Genomic DNA, 17,449 nt, shown 5'->3' on the forward strand with positions numbered 1-17,449 from the left:
TTCAGATTTAGTCTCTGAAAGCCTCAGTTTATTTATTAATAATTTTGATTGAATGATTTTTTTTGTTGTTGTTGTCTTTTTACGGCCACACCCAGGTCATATGGAGGTTCCCAGGCTAGGGGTCAAATTGGAGCTGTAGCCGCCAGCCTACAGCAACACCAGAACTGAGCCCCATCTGCGACCTACCCCACAGCTTATGGCAATGCCGTATTCTTAACCCACTGAGCAAGGCCAGGCATTGGACCTGTGTCCTCATGGATGTTAGATTTGTTTCCACTGAGCCACGATGGGAACTCCTGAGTGATCTTTAATGTCTCTTCCAACTTTAAATTTCTCTGGCTTAAAATATTGAAGTAGTTGGAAAAGATAGCACAAGCAGTTCTAGTCACTCATTCATGCAATCATTCAAGAAACTTTTTTTATTTTTTGCCACACTTGTGGTATGTGCAAGTTCTCATGCCAGGGGTCGAATCCAGGCCACTGCAGTGATAACACAGGATATGTAACCTGCTGTGCCACAAGGGAACTCCAATAAGCATCTATTAAGTGCCTGCTACGTGCCATGTTATGGCTTAGGCATTAGAAATGCAAACATAAGCAGAGTGTAGCTAGACCTGTTTTGAGAGAGCTTTGGGTCTGGTCTAAGGAAATAGACACAAGAATAAGTAAATTCTTCCTTTTTTATTTTTAATGTTCGGACTTGTGGCATATGGAAGTCCCCAGGCTAGGGTTCGAATCAGCTACAGGTGCTGGCCTACGCAACCACAGCAACAGGGGATTTGAGCTGCATCTGTGACATACACCACAGCTCACGGCAACGCCGGATCCCTGACCTATTTAACGAGGCCAGGGATTGAGCTGCATCCTCATGGATACTAGTCAGGTTCGTTTCTGCTGAGCCACAACGGGAACTCCAAGAATAGATTCAATGAAGTGTTACAGGTGTTTTAATACAATCACAAGATTTAGTAGGAAGCAAAAACAAGAGTGATTCTAAGTGAGGTAACTTGTCAGTGTCTGCTCACCTATCATCTGTGTTTGGTTGCAGTATCAAAGTTATATAAAACAGAAGACTTCTGGGAGTTCCTGTCCTGGCGCAGTGGTTAACGAATCCGACTAGGAACCATGAGGTTGCGGGTTCGATCCCTGCCCTTGCTCAGTGGGTTAACGATCTGGCGTTGCCGTGAGCTGTGGTGTAGGTTGCAGATGCGGCTCGGATCCTGCGTTGCTGTGGCTCTGGCGTAGGCCAGCGGCTACAGCTCCGATTTGACCCCTAGCCTGGGAACCTCCATATGCCGCGGGAGCGGCCCAAGAAATAGCAACAACAACAACAACAAAAAAACAAAAACAAAAAGACAAAAAAAAAAAAAACAAACCCCCCAAAAAAACAGAAGACTTCTGCATTTTTTTGTATTCTCAAAAAGTTTATGCAAGATTCAAAAGCTATTATCTTTAAATGTTAATGAAACGTTTATGAACGCTCAAAAAAAAAAAAAAGGAACGAAGTGGTTATTTTACTTTGGAAGGGACAGGAAAGGTTTTATAGGAAAAGTAACACCCAGTCTTAATTTTGAATAATAAATAGGTGCTTTTCTGGTTGCTAGTTACATTTTACATTTATTGACAGCTTAGTACATGCCAGGCACTGGGCTAGTCTTTATTCATAAACGCTTAACACACTGTCTTAATCTTAGACTCTATGACTCTATGATATCTTAGACTCTGTGATAACATAATAGGTTATTGCAATATTGTGTATTAAGTGAATGATAATTACCAGAAGTTGCTGTAAGAACATTGAAGATGACCACGGTATGCGTGTTGCAGGAGCTTGAACGTTAAAGAGAAAGAGGAGAACAGGGCCTTGGCTGCAAGGTCTTCTTGTACTGAGGCTTTACCTTGTAGAGCAGTGGTGCTTCCAGTGTGAAGCAAGCAGTGGCCTCTTCACCAGCAGCATTCGCTTGGGAACTTCTCAGAAATGCAGACTTTTGGACCTTCCTCAAACCTACTGAATCAGAAACTCTCAGGGTTGGGGTGGGAGGTGGGGAGATGGCCATGCCCAGCAATCTGTGGTTTAGTTTCTGAATCAGATTAAAATTTTGATTTTTTTTAAAAATTGTGGTGAAATATATAATATAAAAATTGCTGGAGTTCCCATCGTGGCTCAGCGGAAACAAATCTGGCTAGCATCCATGAGGACACAGGTTCCATCCCTGGCCTTGCTCAGTCGATTAAGGATCTGGTGTTGCTGTGAGCTCTGGTGTAGGTCACAGATGCGGGTGGGATCCCGCAGTTGCTGTGACTGTGGTGTAGGCCGGCAGCTGCAGCTCTCATTCTACCCTTAGCTTGGGAACCTCCATATGCTGCGGGTGTGGCCCTAAAAATAAAGAAGACCAAAAAAAATTTGCCATTTTAACCGTTTTTATTATTTATTTATTTTTGTCTTTTGTCCTTTTAGGGCCGCGCACCCACAGCCTATGGTTATTTGTAGGCTAGGGGTCGAATTGAAGCTGTTGCTGCTGGCCTATGCCACAGCAACGCCAGATCCAAGCCACGTCTGTGACCTACACCGTAGCTCATGGGAATGCCAGATCCTTGACCCACTGAGTGAGGCCAAGAATTGAACCCCACAACCTAACCTCATGGTTCCTAGGAAGATTTGTTTCAGCTGCGCCACGACGGGAACTCCACATTTTAACTGTTTTTAAATATACAATTTAGTGGCATTCAGTAAAAATTTTAAGAACTACTGATAGAGATAATGAAAAGCTGTTGAAGCGCCTTTTAGATGATTCTGTTGACCACCTGAAAGCAAAGAGAGTATTAAGTGGTAAGAGAGAACAGGAGTTTGCAGTAGTAGCTGATGAGGGTCTGCACTAATGCAGTGGCAGCGGGACCAACAAGAGAAAGGGACACCTTAGGGGGGGAGGCCGCTTGTTCAGGTAGGTGAGGAAGGGAGATCCCTTTGAACCTCTTGGGTTTGAGGGGCCTATGGGACATCAAGTGGAAATGTGGCTTAGAAATGTAGATTGTGGGGCATTATGTTACAGATGGAATTTTAAGTAAAGGATTGAACTTTTCTTGTATGAGCATGAAGTATGTGAGAAATAGGCTAAGAATAAAGCTTAAAAAACACAGGAAAGAGAGAAATGGAGATAAAAAGAGGCTTTGATATTATGGAAATCAAGAGAGTGCAGCAATTTCTTTCTTTTTTTTTTTTTTAAAAGAGTTTCTATTGTGGCTCCGCAGGGTACAAACCTGACACCAGTCCATCCACGAGGATGCAGTTTCCATCCCTGGCCTCATTCAGTGGGTCAAGGATCTGGCATTGCCCCAAGCTGCTGTGTAGGTTGCAGATGCGGCTCGGATCTGGGCGTTGCTGCAGCTCCCCTTTGACCCCTAGTCTGGGAACCTCCATATGCTGCAGGTGCAGCCCTTAAAAAAAAATGACTGTGATAATCATCCATACAAATGTTGTGATTGTGTTGAATCAGATTAACATTATGAGTTCATTAGGTTTTTTATCATGACTGTGGCACGGCAGTTTTACGGAGTGCATGAGGAGCTCATCCATTGTAGTGGGATATTAGCAAGCAGAGACAAACTGATGTGTCCAGTTCTTTGAGAAGTTCCGATGAAGGGGAGAAAATTAAATTTTTAGTAGTACAATGTTAACTGCTATCCAAATAACTTGGGTTTTTTTTTGTTGTTGTTGTTTTTTTGTTGTTTTTTTTTTTTGCTGTTCATCAAAAGTTTGACTTTTATTGAAGTTTTTTCCACTTTTTTTTTTTTTTTTTTTGTAATCGGGGGCTGTGATTTTAACCTCTATTTTGTGGCTCTACCTTTAGGTGTGCTATTTTGTGTAGGTGGTCGAGGTGGATCAGGTGACCCCTTTCGCAGTATTGAATGCTATTCTATCAACAAAAACAGTTGGTTCTTTGGACCAGAAATGAATAGTCGAAGGCGACACGTGGGTGTAATCTCAGTGGAAGGTGGGTCTGCTCTCGTGTTAAATCACATCACATGATGACAGTGCTCTTTTTAGATATTTTAACTTTGAGAATTCCTTCCTATAAGAAAATGCCTGTATCCTAAAACACGTTTCAGCATATCAGTAAGTTACTTGGATGGTGAATATTTACTTGCTTTATGTCCATAGATGCTCAATGTACAACTTCTTGCATGTAAATAACTTAACAGGAGTGTTAGGGAAAGAGGAGTTAAAACTGTTCTGGAGTTCCTCCTATGATGCAACGGAATTGGCAGGGTCTCTGCCATACCAGGGTGCTGGTTCAGTCCCCAGCCTGGCACAGTGGGTGGGTTAAAGGATCCTGCATTGCCCCGGCTGTGGCATGGGTAGCAGGTGTGGCTCAGATCTGATCCTTGGCCTGGGAACTCCATATGCCAAGGGGTGGCCAAAAAAGAAAAAGTACCCAGCAAACTACTGTTCTGAGTCATATTTACAAAAGGCCCAAACTAAAGAAAAATGTTTATTGAGCCCAAATAACAAATATATATCAGCTTTTTTCTATACCTATCTAATTATTATTATTGAAATGAGGGTTTGTTTGGTTTTTTTTTTTACTGGTTACTCAAAATGAATTAATTGCAGTAACATGATAAATTGTTAGTAGACTTTAAAAAGTCACTTTTCTTCTGATTATAATAAAAGTATAAATGTTTTCAGGAGTAAATATGAAAACATTTTTATAGAAAATAAAAATCATCTGTAACCCAAACACTTCAAAATAGTTATTAACATTTTAATATGTAATAGTTCCAATTTTTATTTCATTTAGAAAAAGTTTGATATATTGCACTAAGAGCTTTATACTTTCATTATATAAGAGCTTTTTTCATTTTATTAAACATTCTTTGAAAGGGTGATTAGTGATTTCATCTACTAAGTAATAAAAAGTTGGGAAACCTAATGGTGGGATATTTTTCGAGCACTTAAGTAACCTTTTGTAAAACAGCGCGTATCAGTCATTTTATTAAGTAGAAGCTTACGTTTATTTTCATTGGACCACCGAAGTGACCTTGATCATAATGTGCAGTAGAAGAGAAGTTGCTGGAAATTAATTTACCATGCTGTTTTAGTTATATACTCATTGTATAGGAATCATGCTGTTTTAACTATGCATTGATTACATGAACATTTCTTGATGCGGAATCAAATGAAAGTGCTTCTCTCCTTGGCAGGTAAAGTGTATGCGGTGGGTGGACATGACGGAAATGAGCATTTAGGTAGCATGGAGATGTTCGATCCTCTCACTAACAAATGGATGATGAAGGCATCAATGAACACGAAGAGGTAGATCGGCATGGACGTCTGTTTTGATTTGGTGGTGGAAAATAAAGCTTCCTGTAATTGAGAAGGCTGCTTTTCACTTGTTACATATTTAGAAACTTTAAATACCTTCTTAAGCATGTTTTTTAAAGCATCCACTGTGTTGCTTTGTTATAGCTTCTTAAATTTTCCAGAGCATTAAGAGTGGCATCTAGTCTCTGGGTATAATAATGATGGTGGTGGTTTTGACTTAGATCTTAGCACGTATTATTTTTACGTTAAAGTTTGAGATTTTCAGAAAAGTTTCAAAAATAGTTGAGTCCCTGTTTATTAGTGGTTTTCAAATGAAGATGGTTTGGTTCCCTCTGTGGAACACTTGGCAATGTCTGGAGACATTTTGTTGTCATAGCTTAGGGGCAAGAAGGTTGGAGGAGGTGCTGCTGATATCTAGTTGGAGAGGCCAGGGATGCTGCTGAAGATCATGTAATGTGCAAGAACCCTGCTCTCCCACAGCCCCACAGCAGAGAATTACCTGGCTCCAGATATCAGTCGTGCCAAAATAGGGAAGTCCTGCTGTATATTCCTCCCAGCTCCCGTAATGTTGCCATCCTACGCCAGCTTCCTACAATTACTGAAACTAGGAAATTAGTATCAGTACAATGCTCTTAATTAACCTATAGACCTTATTCGGCTTTTGCCAATTTCTCTACACATTCTTATGCTTTTGATTGATCTTTCTGGTCTGATTATATCGGCTAGTAATCTAATATAACGGAAACTGAGATAGTAGGTGTTTTTGTCTTATTCCTGATCTTAGTGGAAATGTCTCTAGTGTTTCCCGATTAGATAAGATACTGGCCTTAGGGTCAGGGCACGTGTATTCTAACATCTCAAGAAAATGTTCCTCAATTTCAATTCATTTTTATCATTTTAAGCATTAATATTCCTGTTTTTCATCTATAATAAATTGAAATATATGTTGATAAATGAGTCAGTCTCTTTAGAGGAGGAGAGATTTTTAGTAACACAATTTAGAAAATGCTGACAAGCCTTGAATACCAAACTTTGAGATATCTTAAGATAGAAGGATAGCTAATATCTTATGACCAAATCATTATTCAAAAGCACTGTAGACCAAACATACTCTAGATCTGTAGGCAAAACGGAAAAATATTTCAGTTAAACAGGTTAAAACCTGCCTTACTTATTTTAAAAATGAATGACACCACTGCAGCATGGTGGGAAGTCAGATTAGTGTGTGTGTTTATGTTTCATATGGAAAAAAGCACCTGAACCAATATGAAGCACAGCTCTTAAAAATAAGGAAAAAGAAGTGAAAATAACATAGTTGCTGCATTAAGAGAAGTGAAGCCTTGAGAACAGGGGAGATGGAGTTTGTACTATATTTTGTGCTCATCTGTCCGTAACCGCAGCTGTGGTCTCAAACGAGGATGTGTGACATTAGTTGGAGGATGGGAATAAAATACTGAGTGGATTTTTTATAGTGAACATAAAATGTTGACAGGGTGCTATATATTTATAATTTGAAAATAATTGTGGCATGTGAAGGGACACAAAAATGGTTATACATGTGAGAGTAAATAGTGGGATGTGTGTTAGATAAGGGCTAATAGATTAGTAAGAGATCTGAAAACCATGTATATAAGACTGTTGAAGGGATTTGGTATAGAGACAAGAGGACATGAGGGAGTATCTAGATATTTTAAGAAATTTGTGGTGCTTTAGAAGGAAGGAAATTCAGCATTTAGGGTGAGACTGAGCCTAATTTATATAAACCTAGATATTAGAATAATTCTGCTTTGTTTCAGAGTGAAAATATAATGGAGGAAAGAAAAAGGTCTATCTGAATAGATACTGAAAATACTGCTTAAGAGTAGCTTTGTATAAAGAACAAAAGTCAAAAACCTTTATTACAGTTTTATTAAAAACTAACAAACCCAAACTAACAAAAATAATTTTAAATATTGTGGCTTGTATAGTTTGCAAACTGTAGCAACATTCCATAAGAGTTAAAAACTACTTGTTACCAAAGTGAGCGATTTTATTTTTTCCATTTGAAAACTTTTATTGTTTACCATTCTGATTCAAGCTGATAAATTGAATTACAAAATACACTATGGCTTGATACAGCAATTTTAAATTGAACTGCCTGTGGGGAAGAAGGCAGTCATCTAATTTTCTGTCTTGATTAGTTAGGCATAATGTATTTAACTGGGTTTTCTTGTGTGAGAAAAGTATGAAAGATTAGATGGAAATATGGAGTTCTGAGAAGAGATTTTTAGCTTTTTTCTCATGAGGGGAAAGAATCTTAGCGAGAAAAATGGTCTTAAAATATCCTACTTACCTACTATTTTACTATTTTAATTTTACTATTTTACCTACCATTTTAATACTTTAATAGGGATTGATTTGCTACATGGTAACACAAATAGTTTAAATTCTAACACATGCATTAAAATGGAAGAGAAATCCCAAAGCACATTTTAAATCTTTATATCTTTGTCTTCTTATCATGCTAAGCAATTTTTTTTTTTTTTTTTTTTTAAGGGCTGCACTCGCGGCATATGGAGGTTCCCAGGCTACGAGTCAAATTGGAGCTGTAGCTGCCAGCCTATACCACAGCCACAGCAATGCCAGATCTGAACTGTGTCTGAGATCTACACCATAGCTCATGGCAAAGCTGGATCCTTAACCCACTGAGCAAGGCCAGGGTTTGAACCTGTGTCTTCCTGGATGCTAGTCGGATTCGTTTCCACTGAGCCACGATGGGAACTTCCACGCTAAGCAATTTTTACCCAAGAATTGAGTGAAACTTCTCTAGCAAAATAGGGTTGAATTTCATTAATCTTTTAAACGGTGCCCTGAGCACTACAGTAGCTTTCCAACTGTATTAAAAAAAAAAAAAAATAGAACTGCAGTCGTTTTCTCATGTTATTTTTGTATCCCCCCAAATCATTCTTTTGGTGCATTCGAAGATAATAGTCACATGTTAAATATCTGGTTTTATTTTTTCCCCTTTTTTCCCCCCACCTTTTCACTAACGTGGATACTGCTGTTCATTCAGGCTATGGTTTTATTGAAACCCATCATCCTCACAGCATCTCTACGGTTGATTTACTTATTCAGCTAATACTGGTTAAGTGCTCATTGCAAGATATACCAAGTGCTGAGGATATAGCAACAAAAGAGACAGCCAAGGTCCCTACCTCCATAGAGCTTACATTCTGAAGGGCAAGATACAGATAAAGACGGAAGTACAGGGCAGTAGTGTTAGCACCAAGGTAAGTAAAGGATGCTTGAAAGTAGAGATCTTCATCATGAAGTCCCGTTTTACCTAAGCTATGAAGGAATAGAAGAATGTAGACTGGTTAACTGGTGGTTGATGGAAAGAGATGAAGAGTCTTTGAAAATCTGGAGATGAATGAGAGCAGAGCATGAAAGAAGTCCAGTGTGGCTGAGAGATCAAGGGAGTGGTGTCCAGATGTAAGGTTGACATAGTAAGCAAGAAATAAGGGCCTTGCAATTTGCCAAGATGTTTTAATCTGGTGGGCTTTGAAAAACGTGCATACACGTGTTGTTTTTGCTAGTAGGGGATTGGCAGTGCCAGATTTCTCTTTTCAAAGATCCTTTGCTTATGACGTGGAGATGGTATTTGAGGAGGACCAGAGTGAAGACAGTCTGGGAGACCAAAAGAGTTACTGTAATATCTCAAGCAGGAAATAGTGGTGGCTTGGACTAAAGTGGTGGAAGTTGAGGTAAGGAGGACACACCTGAGAAATAGTTCAGAAGAGTATAATCAGTAAGATTTTAGGATAATTAGATGTGGAAGGTAGAATAGTAAGGTAGAGGCCAAGATGACCCTTTAGTTTCTGGCTTAAACAGTGGGGTATGGATAGTGGTGTGATTTTCTGCACTAAGAAAAAACAAAGACAGTGAACGGGATAAAAGTTTTTTTGTCTTGTAATGGGGAGTGTTCTCTGTTGCAGTGAAACTAATAATGGCAAACTTAGCAGCTTAGAACAACATCTGTTTATTAGCTCACAGTTCCAAAGGTCAGAAGTCCATCCGTTTTGCATTCCTTTTTTAATTAAGGTATAGTTGCTGTATAATGTGTACCAGTTTCTGCTCTACAGCAAAGTGACCCAGTCAAACATATATACATTCCTTTTCTTTTCTTTTTTTTTTTTTTTTTTTTTTTTTGTCTTTTGTCTTTTTTTTGTTGTTGTTGTTATTGTTGCTATTTCTTGGGCCGCTCCCGCGGCATATGGAGGTTCCCAGGCTAGGGGTTGAATCGGAGCTGTAGCCACCGGCCTACGCCAGAGCCACAGCAACGCGGGATCCGAGCCGCGTCTGCAACCTACACCACAGCTCACGGCAACGCCGGATCGTTAACCCACTGAACAAGGGCAGGGATCGAACCCGCAACCTCATGGTTCCTAGTCGGATTCGTTAACCACTGCGCCACCACGGGAACTCCCTATACATTCCTTTTCTTCCATCATGGTCTATCCCAAGAGATTGGATGTAATTCCCTGTGCTATACAGTATGCCCTCATTACTTAACCATTCTCAGTGTAATAGTTTGCATCTGCTAACCCCAAACTAACTTCTAACCCCATCCCATCCCCTCCCCTCTCCCCAACCACAAGTCTGTTCTCTGTGTGTCTATTTCTGTTTTGTAGATAGGTTAATTTGTGCCGTATTTTAGATTCCACATGAGTAATATCTTATGCTGTTTGTCTTTGTGACTTACTTTACCTAGTATGAGAATCTCTATTTCCTGCAAATAGCATTATTTCATTCTTTTTAATGGCTGAGTAGTATTCCATTGTGTATATGTACTACATCGTAATCTGTTCATCTGTCAGTGGACATTTAGGTTGTTTCTGTGCAATGTGAATAGTGCTGCTGTAAACATATGGATGAGTGTGTCTTCCTGAATAAAGTTTTGTCCGGATAGATACCCAGGAGCGGGATTGCTAGATCATATATGGTAGTTCTGTATTTAGTTTTCTGAGGTACTTCGCTGTTTTCTGTGGTAGAGGCCAAGATGACCAATTTACATTCGCACCAACAGTGTAGGAGGGTTCCCTTTTCTCCACACCCTCTCTAGCATTTGTTATTTATAGACTTATTCACATGGCCATTCTGACCAGTGTGAGGTGGTACATCATTGTAGTTTTGATTTGCATTTCTCTAATAATTAGTGATGTTGAGCATTTTTCCATGTACCTACTGGCCATCCATGTATCTTTTTTTGGAGAAATGTCTTTTTAGGTCTTCTGCCTATTTTTTGATGGGGTTGTTTGTTTTTTTATTGTTGTTGAATTGTGTGAGTTGTTTGTATGTTTTGCAGATTAGGCCCTTGTCAGTTGGATCATTTGCAAAGATTTTCTCCCATTCTGTATTTTGTCTTTTTTGGGGGGTTTTTTCTTTGTTTTTTAATGGTTTCCTTTGCTGTGCAGAAGCTTTTGTAAATTTGATTAGATCCCATTGGTTTATTTTTGTTTTTATTTCTATTGCTTTGGGAGACTGACCTAAGAAAACATTTGTATGGTTTAAGAAGTCCATCAGCTTTAGTTGAGTTTTCCACTTAGGGTCTCACTGGACCAAAATCAAGATAGAGACTGTAGTTTCTCATGGAGACTCTGGGGAATAAACTACTACTGAAGTCATTTAGGTTATTGATAGAATTTAGTTCTTTGTGATTACAGGATAGAGTTTCTTGTTTTAACTGGCTGTAGGCAGGAGTCACTCTCAGCTCCTAGAAGTCACTCTGAGATCCTTCCCAAGTGTTCCCTTTTATCTTTGAACAAGCAGCGACTTTGCAGACTCCACCTTGTTTTTTTGAGTTTCTCCTGTCTTCTGCTACCAACTGGAGAAAAGCCCTGCTTTTCTAGGGCTTGTGTGATTAGCTTAGTCCCACTCAAGTAATCTCCTTTTGCCATATAATGTAGCATAACCAGAGGAGTAAAACCAGAAGGTGAATATTGTGGAGGAAGATATCTTAAAATCTGTCTACCACAGGGAGGTAGACAGTAAATTTCTATTTCAGATTAAAGTTGAGGTTGAATATCCAGACAGACAGATTTGAAGTAGAAGTTGGATATATGTCCGGAAATATATATATTAATTGTAAATTCATGGAAAGAAGAATTCGCCTACAGGGAGAGTATAGGGTGATAAGAAGCCTTAGAGAACCTCATGATTTAGTGACAGAATAAAGGCACTGAAAAAGTGCCAGCCAGAGGTGTAATGTAGATGGAAACGCAAATGTATGATAGCACAAAAGTCAAAAGAAGACGATTTTGACGAGAAGGAAATAATGTCCTCCAGTCTTGGTTGTGGGGTGTGGAGAATTATATGGCAGACTTACCTCTGCTGTGATACATGTTCTAGAGTGCACATGCCTGTGTTCACCCACACCCGAAAATGTTTATAACCACAGTATTTTATAGTCACTGCTTTATACTCAAGGGAAAAGAGATTAGAGACAAAATGAATGTGACAACATTATCCTTAAGAATTCTTTCCTAGGACACTCTTCCGGTAAACTGAGAGTCAGAATCTCAGTAGGGCAGCAGCTCCCTCCAGTAATAATAACAGTATAATGTGTAGCACTAAATATGGGCCAGTCACTGTTCTTAGGGCATAACCTATATTGACTCATTACTATCCAGCTGTGTCTACTCCTTTCTCAAATGGGTGACAGATGAGGAAGCAAGGTAGAAGAAGTTTTAACAGTCCACTTTATCCAAAGTACATACCAAGTCAGTGACAGATAAGTTTTAGAATAGTTCAACTTTCGATGGCTGCAGTGTGTTTTTTAAGAAATCGAATAAATTGCTTTCCGGTCACCATTACATTGAATTAGCTTTTAACATGAGCTAAGTCTCTTCTTCCCAGGAAGATAAACGCCATTTAGAAGTAAAGCAATGTGATATAAAGCTTGTAATATAGAAATTATTTTTTGTGTGATGTAATGAAACACTGCAACAAAATGTGACCTACAGTCACATGAACTTAGTAGTGAGATTGACTTCTGGCTTCTGTGGCAAACCATCTCTTAATTCATCAACCTCCCAAACAACTCTATGTTTTACTAACTGTTTTAGACTCTATTTATAGTTTTTTGTTTTGTTTAGTTTTGTTTGCTTTCCTTTATTTCATTTAAGTTTAAAGAAACCTGTGCATTATAAAATTCCAGAAGGCACTGTTCACATAGACTTGCACAATTTGGCAACTCTGTAGCCATCTATTCAGAAGCTTTGATAAATCTAAAAATAATGGGGAAAAGCCACATTGACTTTGATTAATGGGTGCATGAGCAATATTTTTTGCTAACTTTCTTCTGGAAACAAATGAGAATGCTGAAGTGTGTTTTCTTGTTTTGGCAGGCGAGGAATTGCCTTGGCCTCCTTAGGAGGCCCAATTTATGCAATTGGAGGGTTAGATGACAACACTTGCTTCAACGATGTGGAGAGGTACGACATAGAATCCGATCAGTGGAGTACAGTAGCACCAATGAATACTCCCCGAGGAGGAGTTGGCTCTGTGGCTCTTGTGGTAAGTGAGGTGGCGCCTTGCTCATTGGATTGCATTGCATCGCATTCCTAACCAAATAAGGAAAGATCTGGTGTGTTCAGATCTCCAATATGCAGATACTGATTACACACCAGATTACTTCATGCAGTACTCTTCTCTTGCACACTCTGGTCTACCATTAGGACACCATATAAATCAGTTCAAAATCTAATGTCATGTTTTTTGGTTTTTTTTATTTAGAACCACGTTTATGCAGTAGGTGGCAATGATGGAGTAGCTTCTCTCTCTAGTGTGGAGAGATATGATCCACACCTGGATAAGTGGATAGAAGTTAAAGAAATGGGTCAGCGAAGAGCAGGCAATGGAGTTAGTGAGCTCCATGGTTGCTTATATGTTGTTGGTGAGTGGATGGTATTTCTCTAGTTCAATTTTATGATAGTGTCATAAAACAACATAGTAACACAAATTCCGTTGCATTTAAGCTCAAGTGGAGTAAGTCCTAAGATCTGCTTTTGAATTCTTAAGGCTCATATTCATGCTTCTTTGTTTACATTTTTCATCTTCCATGTTTAAAACTCTACCTGCATATTTTTACAAGGAGTAGCAAGTATGTCTAAAGTAGAGGATTACATTTAAGATACATGTTTTTTTAATGTAAGGAAACATTGAATGTGCTTTGTTAAAAATCTTTAAAGATGTAAGACATGTTTATCTCATTTTCATTTCAAGGAAATTGTGTTGACTACTTAAACCAGTAGGTAATGTATATGCATAATGGCTATTAGTATCTCTATATTGCTTTTTTTTTTTTTTTTTTTTTTTACTTTTTAGGGTCGCACTCATGGCACATGGAGGTTCCCAGGCTAGGGGTCCAGTCGGAGCTACAGCTGCTGGCCTATGCCACAGCCACAGCAACTCCAGATCCGAGCCGTGTCTGCAACCTACACCACAGCTCATGGCAATGCCAGATCCTTAACCCACTGAGCGAGGCCAGGGATCGAACCCGAAACCTCATGGTTCCTAGTTGGATTCGTTTCCACTGCGCCACGATGGAAACTCCTATATTGCTTTTTGATTTACGTATGGTAGAATTGGAGGGTAGTGCTTTCTCAGAGTTTAATATGCATGTGAATAATAAGGAGATATGTTAAATTGCAAAGGAGAGGCCCAGATTCTGTATTTCTAACAGTTCCCAAGTGATAATCAGTGCCATTTCTGGTCTACTCAGCATGTTTCCAATAGCAAGACTTTTAAAGGGCAATGAAATAAAAATAATAATTCCTATTTTTAAGAATTATTTTAAGAATACAGGAGTGGGTTAAGGATCTGACTGCAGCAGCTTGGGTCAGTGCAGAGGCATGGGGTGGATCCCCAGCCCAGCGTAGTGGGTTAAAGGATCTGACGTTGCTGCAGCTGCTGCATAGGATGCAGCTGCAGCTCACATCCAACCCCTAGCCTAGGAACTTCCAAATGCCTTGGGTGTGGCCATTAAAAAAAATTATTTTAAGAATCCAAGGTGGAGTTCCCGTCGTGGTGCAGTGGTTAACGAATCCGACTAGGAACCATGAGGTTGCGGGTTCGGTCCCTGCCCTTGCTCAGTGGGTTAATGATCTGGCGTGGCTGTGAGCTGTGGTGTAGTTTGCAGTTGCGGCTCGGATCCTGCGTTGCTGTGGCTCTGGCGTAGGCCAGGGGCTACAGCTCCGATTCAACCCCTAGCCTGGGAACCTCCATATGCCGCGGGAGCGGCCCAAAGAAATGGCAAAAAGACAAAAAAATAAAAAATAAAAAAGAATCCAAGGTAATGTATGTTAAGCATCTCAAACTGAGTTTTGTACTTTGTTACTAGTGAATGTGTAGCTATATTTTAACCAGCAATCCCTTCCTTTACTAGAGGAGAAAATGAGTTCAGAGAGGTTGTCACTAGCGTGTCACATTTTCTCATGTTGATGTAAATTGGTGTTATGAAACTTAGTATTCTTTTTACCTTTATGGCCACACTCACAGCATATGGAAATTCTTGGGCCAGGGATTGAATCTGAGCTTCAGCAGTGACGTGAGCCATAGCTGTGGCAACACCAAATTGTTTAACCCACTGCTCTGGGCCGGGGATCGAATCTGCACATTTGCAGAGACCCAAGCTGCTGCAGTTGGATTTTTTTTTAACTCAGTAAATTTTATTATATTTATAGTTGTACAGCAATTATCATAACCCAGACATTACAGCATTTCCATCCCATACCCCCAGCCCATCCCTCCACCTGACAACCTGTTTCCTTTGTTAACCTTGAGTTTTTCAAAGTCTGTGAGTCAGTTTCTGTTCTACAAAGAAGTTCACTGTGTGCTTTTTATTTAGATTCCACATACACATGATGGCATGTGACGTTGGTGCCTCACTGTCTAATTTCACTTAGCCTGATAATTTCTAGGTCCACCCATGTTTCTGCAAATGCCATTATTTCATTCCTTTTTGTGGCTGAGTAATATTCCATCATGTATATATGTACCACATCTTTATCCACTTCTCTGTCAGTGGACATTTAGGTTGCTTCCATGTCTTGGCTGTTGTACATGGGCTGCATTGAATACACATATCTTTTTGAGTCATGGTTTTCCCTGGATAGATGCCCAAGGAGTGGTTTTGCAGGATCAAGTGGTAATACTATTTTTAGTTTTTTGAGGAATCTCCATACTGGTTTCCACAGTGGTTGCACCCATTTACGTTTCCAAGAACAGTGTAGGAGGGTTCCCTTTTCTCCATCCCTCTCTAGTATTTATTGTTTGTAGACTTTTTGATGATGGCCATTCTGGCTGGTGTAAGGTGGTACCTCAGAGTGGTTTTGATTTGCATTTCTGTAATGATGAGTGATGTTGAACATCTTTTTATGTGTTTTTTGGCCACCTGTATGTCTTCTTTGGAGAACTGTCTGTTTAGATCTTCTGCCCATTTTTTGACGGGGATGTTTGTTTTTTTGGTATTGAGCTGCAGAGGGTGTTTATAAATTTTGGAGAGTAATCTCTTGTCAGTTGATTCATTTGCAAATATTTTCTCCCATTCTTTGGGTTATCTTTTTGTTTAGGGTTTTCTTTGCTGTGCAGATACTCTTAAGTTTAAGTCCCATTTGTTTATTTTTGTTTTTACTGTCATCACTCTAGGAGGTGGATCTGAGAAGGTGTTGCTGTGGTTTATGTCAAGAGTGTTTGGCATGTGTTTTCCTCTAAGCGTTTTATAGTATCTAGTCTTAAATCTAGGTCTTTAATCTATTTTGAGTTTATTTTTGTGTATGGTGTTAGGGAGTGTTCTAATTTCATTCTTTGACATGTGGCTGTCCAGATTTCCCAGCACCACTTATTGAAGCGGCTGTCTTTTCTCCGTTGTATATTCTTGCCTCCTTTGTCATAGATTAGTTGACTGTAGGTGTGTGTGGGTTTAATTCTGGGCTTTCTATCCTGTTCCACTGTTCTATATTTCTGTTTTTGTGCCAGTATCATACTGTTTTGATGACTGTAGCTTTGTAATACAGCCTGAAGTCAGGGAGCCAGATTCCTCAAGCTCCATTTTTCTTTCTCAGGATGGCTTTGGCTTTGTGCTTCCAAACAAACTTGAAAATATTTTGTGCTTCCAAACAAACTTGAAAATATTTTGCTCTAGTTCTGCGAAAAATGTCCTTGGTAGTTTGGTAGGGATTGTGTTGAGTCTGTAGATTGCCTTGGGTAGTATAATCATTTTGACAAATTTGATCCTTCCAATCCAAGAGCATGGTATATCTTTCCATCTGTTTGTATCAATTTGATTCTTTCATCAGTATCTTGTAGTTTTCAGAGCATATGTCTCTTCAGGTAGGTTTATTCCTAGGTATTCCGTTCTTTGTGGTGCAATGGTAAATAGGATTGTTTCTCTGACTTCTTTTTCTGATCTCTCATTGTTAGTACATAGAAATGCAGTTGATTTCTGTGTATTAATTTTATATCCTGCAACTTTACCAAATTCGTGGATGAGCTCTAACGGTTTTCTGGTAGAGTCTTTAGGATTCTCTAGGTATAGTATCATGTCATCTTCAAACAATGATAGTTTTACTTTTTTCTTTCTGATTTGGATTCCTTTTATTTCTTTTCCTTCTCTGGTTGCTGTGGCTAAGACTTCCAAACTATGTCGAATAGTAGTGGTAAGAGTGGACATCCTTGTCTTATTCCTGATCTCAGCAGGAATTCTTTAGCTTTTCACCATTGAAAGTGATGTTAGCTGTGGGTTTGTCATATATATCCTTTATTGTGTTCCCTTTGACCACTTTCTGGAGAGTTTTTATCGGAAATGGGTGTCAGATTTTGTCAAAAGCTTTTTCTGCATCAATTGAGAGGACCAATAGTTTTTATTCTTCAGTTTGTTAATGTAGTGCATGACTGATTGATTTGTGGATATTGAAGAATCCTTGCATCCCTGGGATGAATCCCACTTGATCATGGTGTACAGTCCTTTTAATATATTGCTGGATTCAGTTTGCTAGTATTTTGTTGAGAATTTTTGCGTCTATATTCATCAGTGATAATTGGCCTATAATTTGCTTTTTTTGTGGTGTCTTTGTCTGGTTTTGGTAT

General features: G+C 39.2%; 1 protein-coding gene across 4 annotated transcripts in view; it reads left to right on the plus strand.

Moving 5' to 3' along the window:
- Nucleotides 1–17,449, plus strand: part of KLHL8 (kelch like family member 8) — a 66,991-nt gene that overhangs the window by 38,379 nt on the left and 11,163 nt on the right. For all 4 annotated transcript variants that reach the window (XM_021101776.1, XM_021101779.1, XM_021101777.1 and 1 more), the window contains exons 5-8: nucleotides 3,849–3,992; nucleotides 5,203–5,314; nucleotides 12,709–12,877; nucleotides 13,097–13,256. In XM_021101776.1, coding sequence (XP_020957435.1) covers nucleotides 3,849–3,992; nucleotides 5,203–5,314; nucleotides 12,709–12,877; nucleotides 13,097–13,256 — 585 coding nt within the window. The remainder of the gene's footprint in view (nucleotides 1–3,848; nucleotides 3,993–5,202; nucleotides 5,315–12,708; nucleotides 12,878–13,096; nucleotides 13,257–17,449) is intronic.

This window comes from Sus scrofa, chromosome 8, assembly GCF_000003025.6.
Source record: "Sus scrofa isolate TJ Tabasco breed Duroc chromosome 8, Sscrofa11.1, whole genome shotgun sequence".
NCBI lineage: Eukaryota > Metazoa > Chordata > Mammalia > Artiodactyla > Suidae > Sus > Sus scrofa.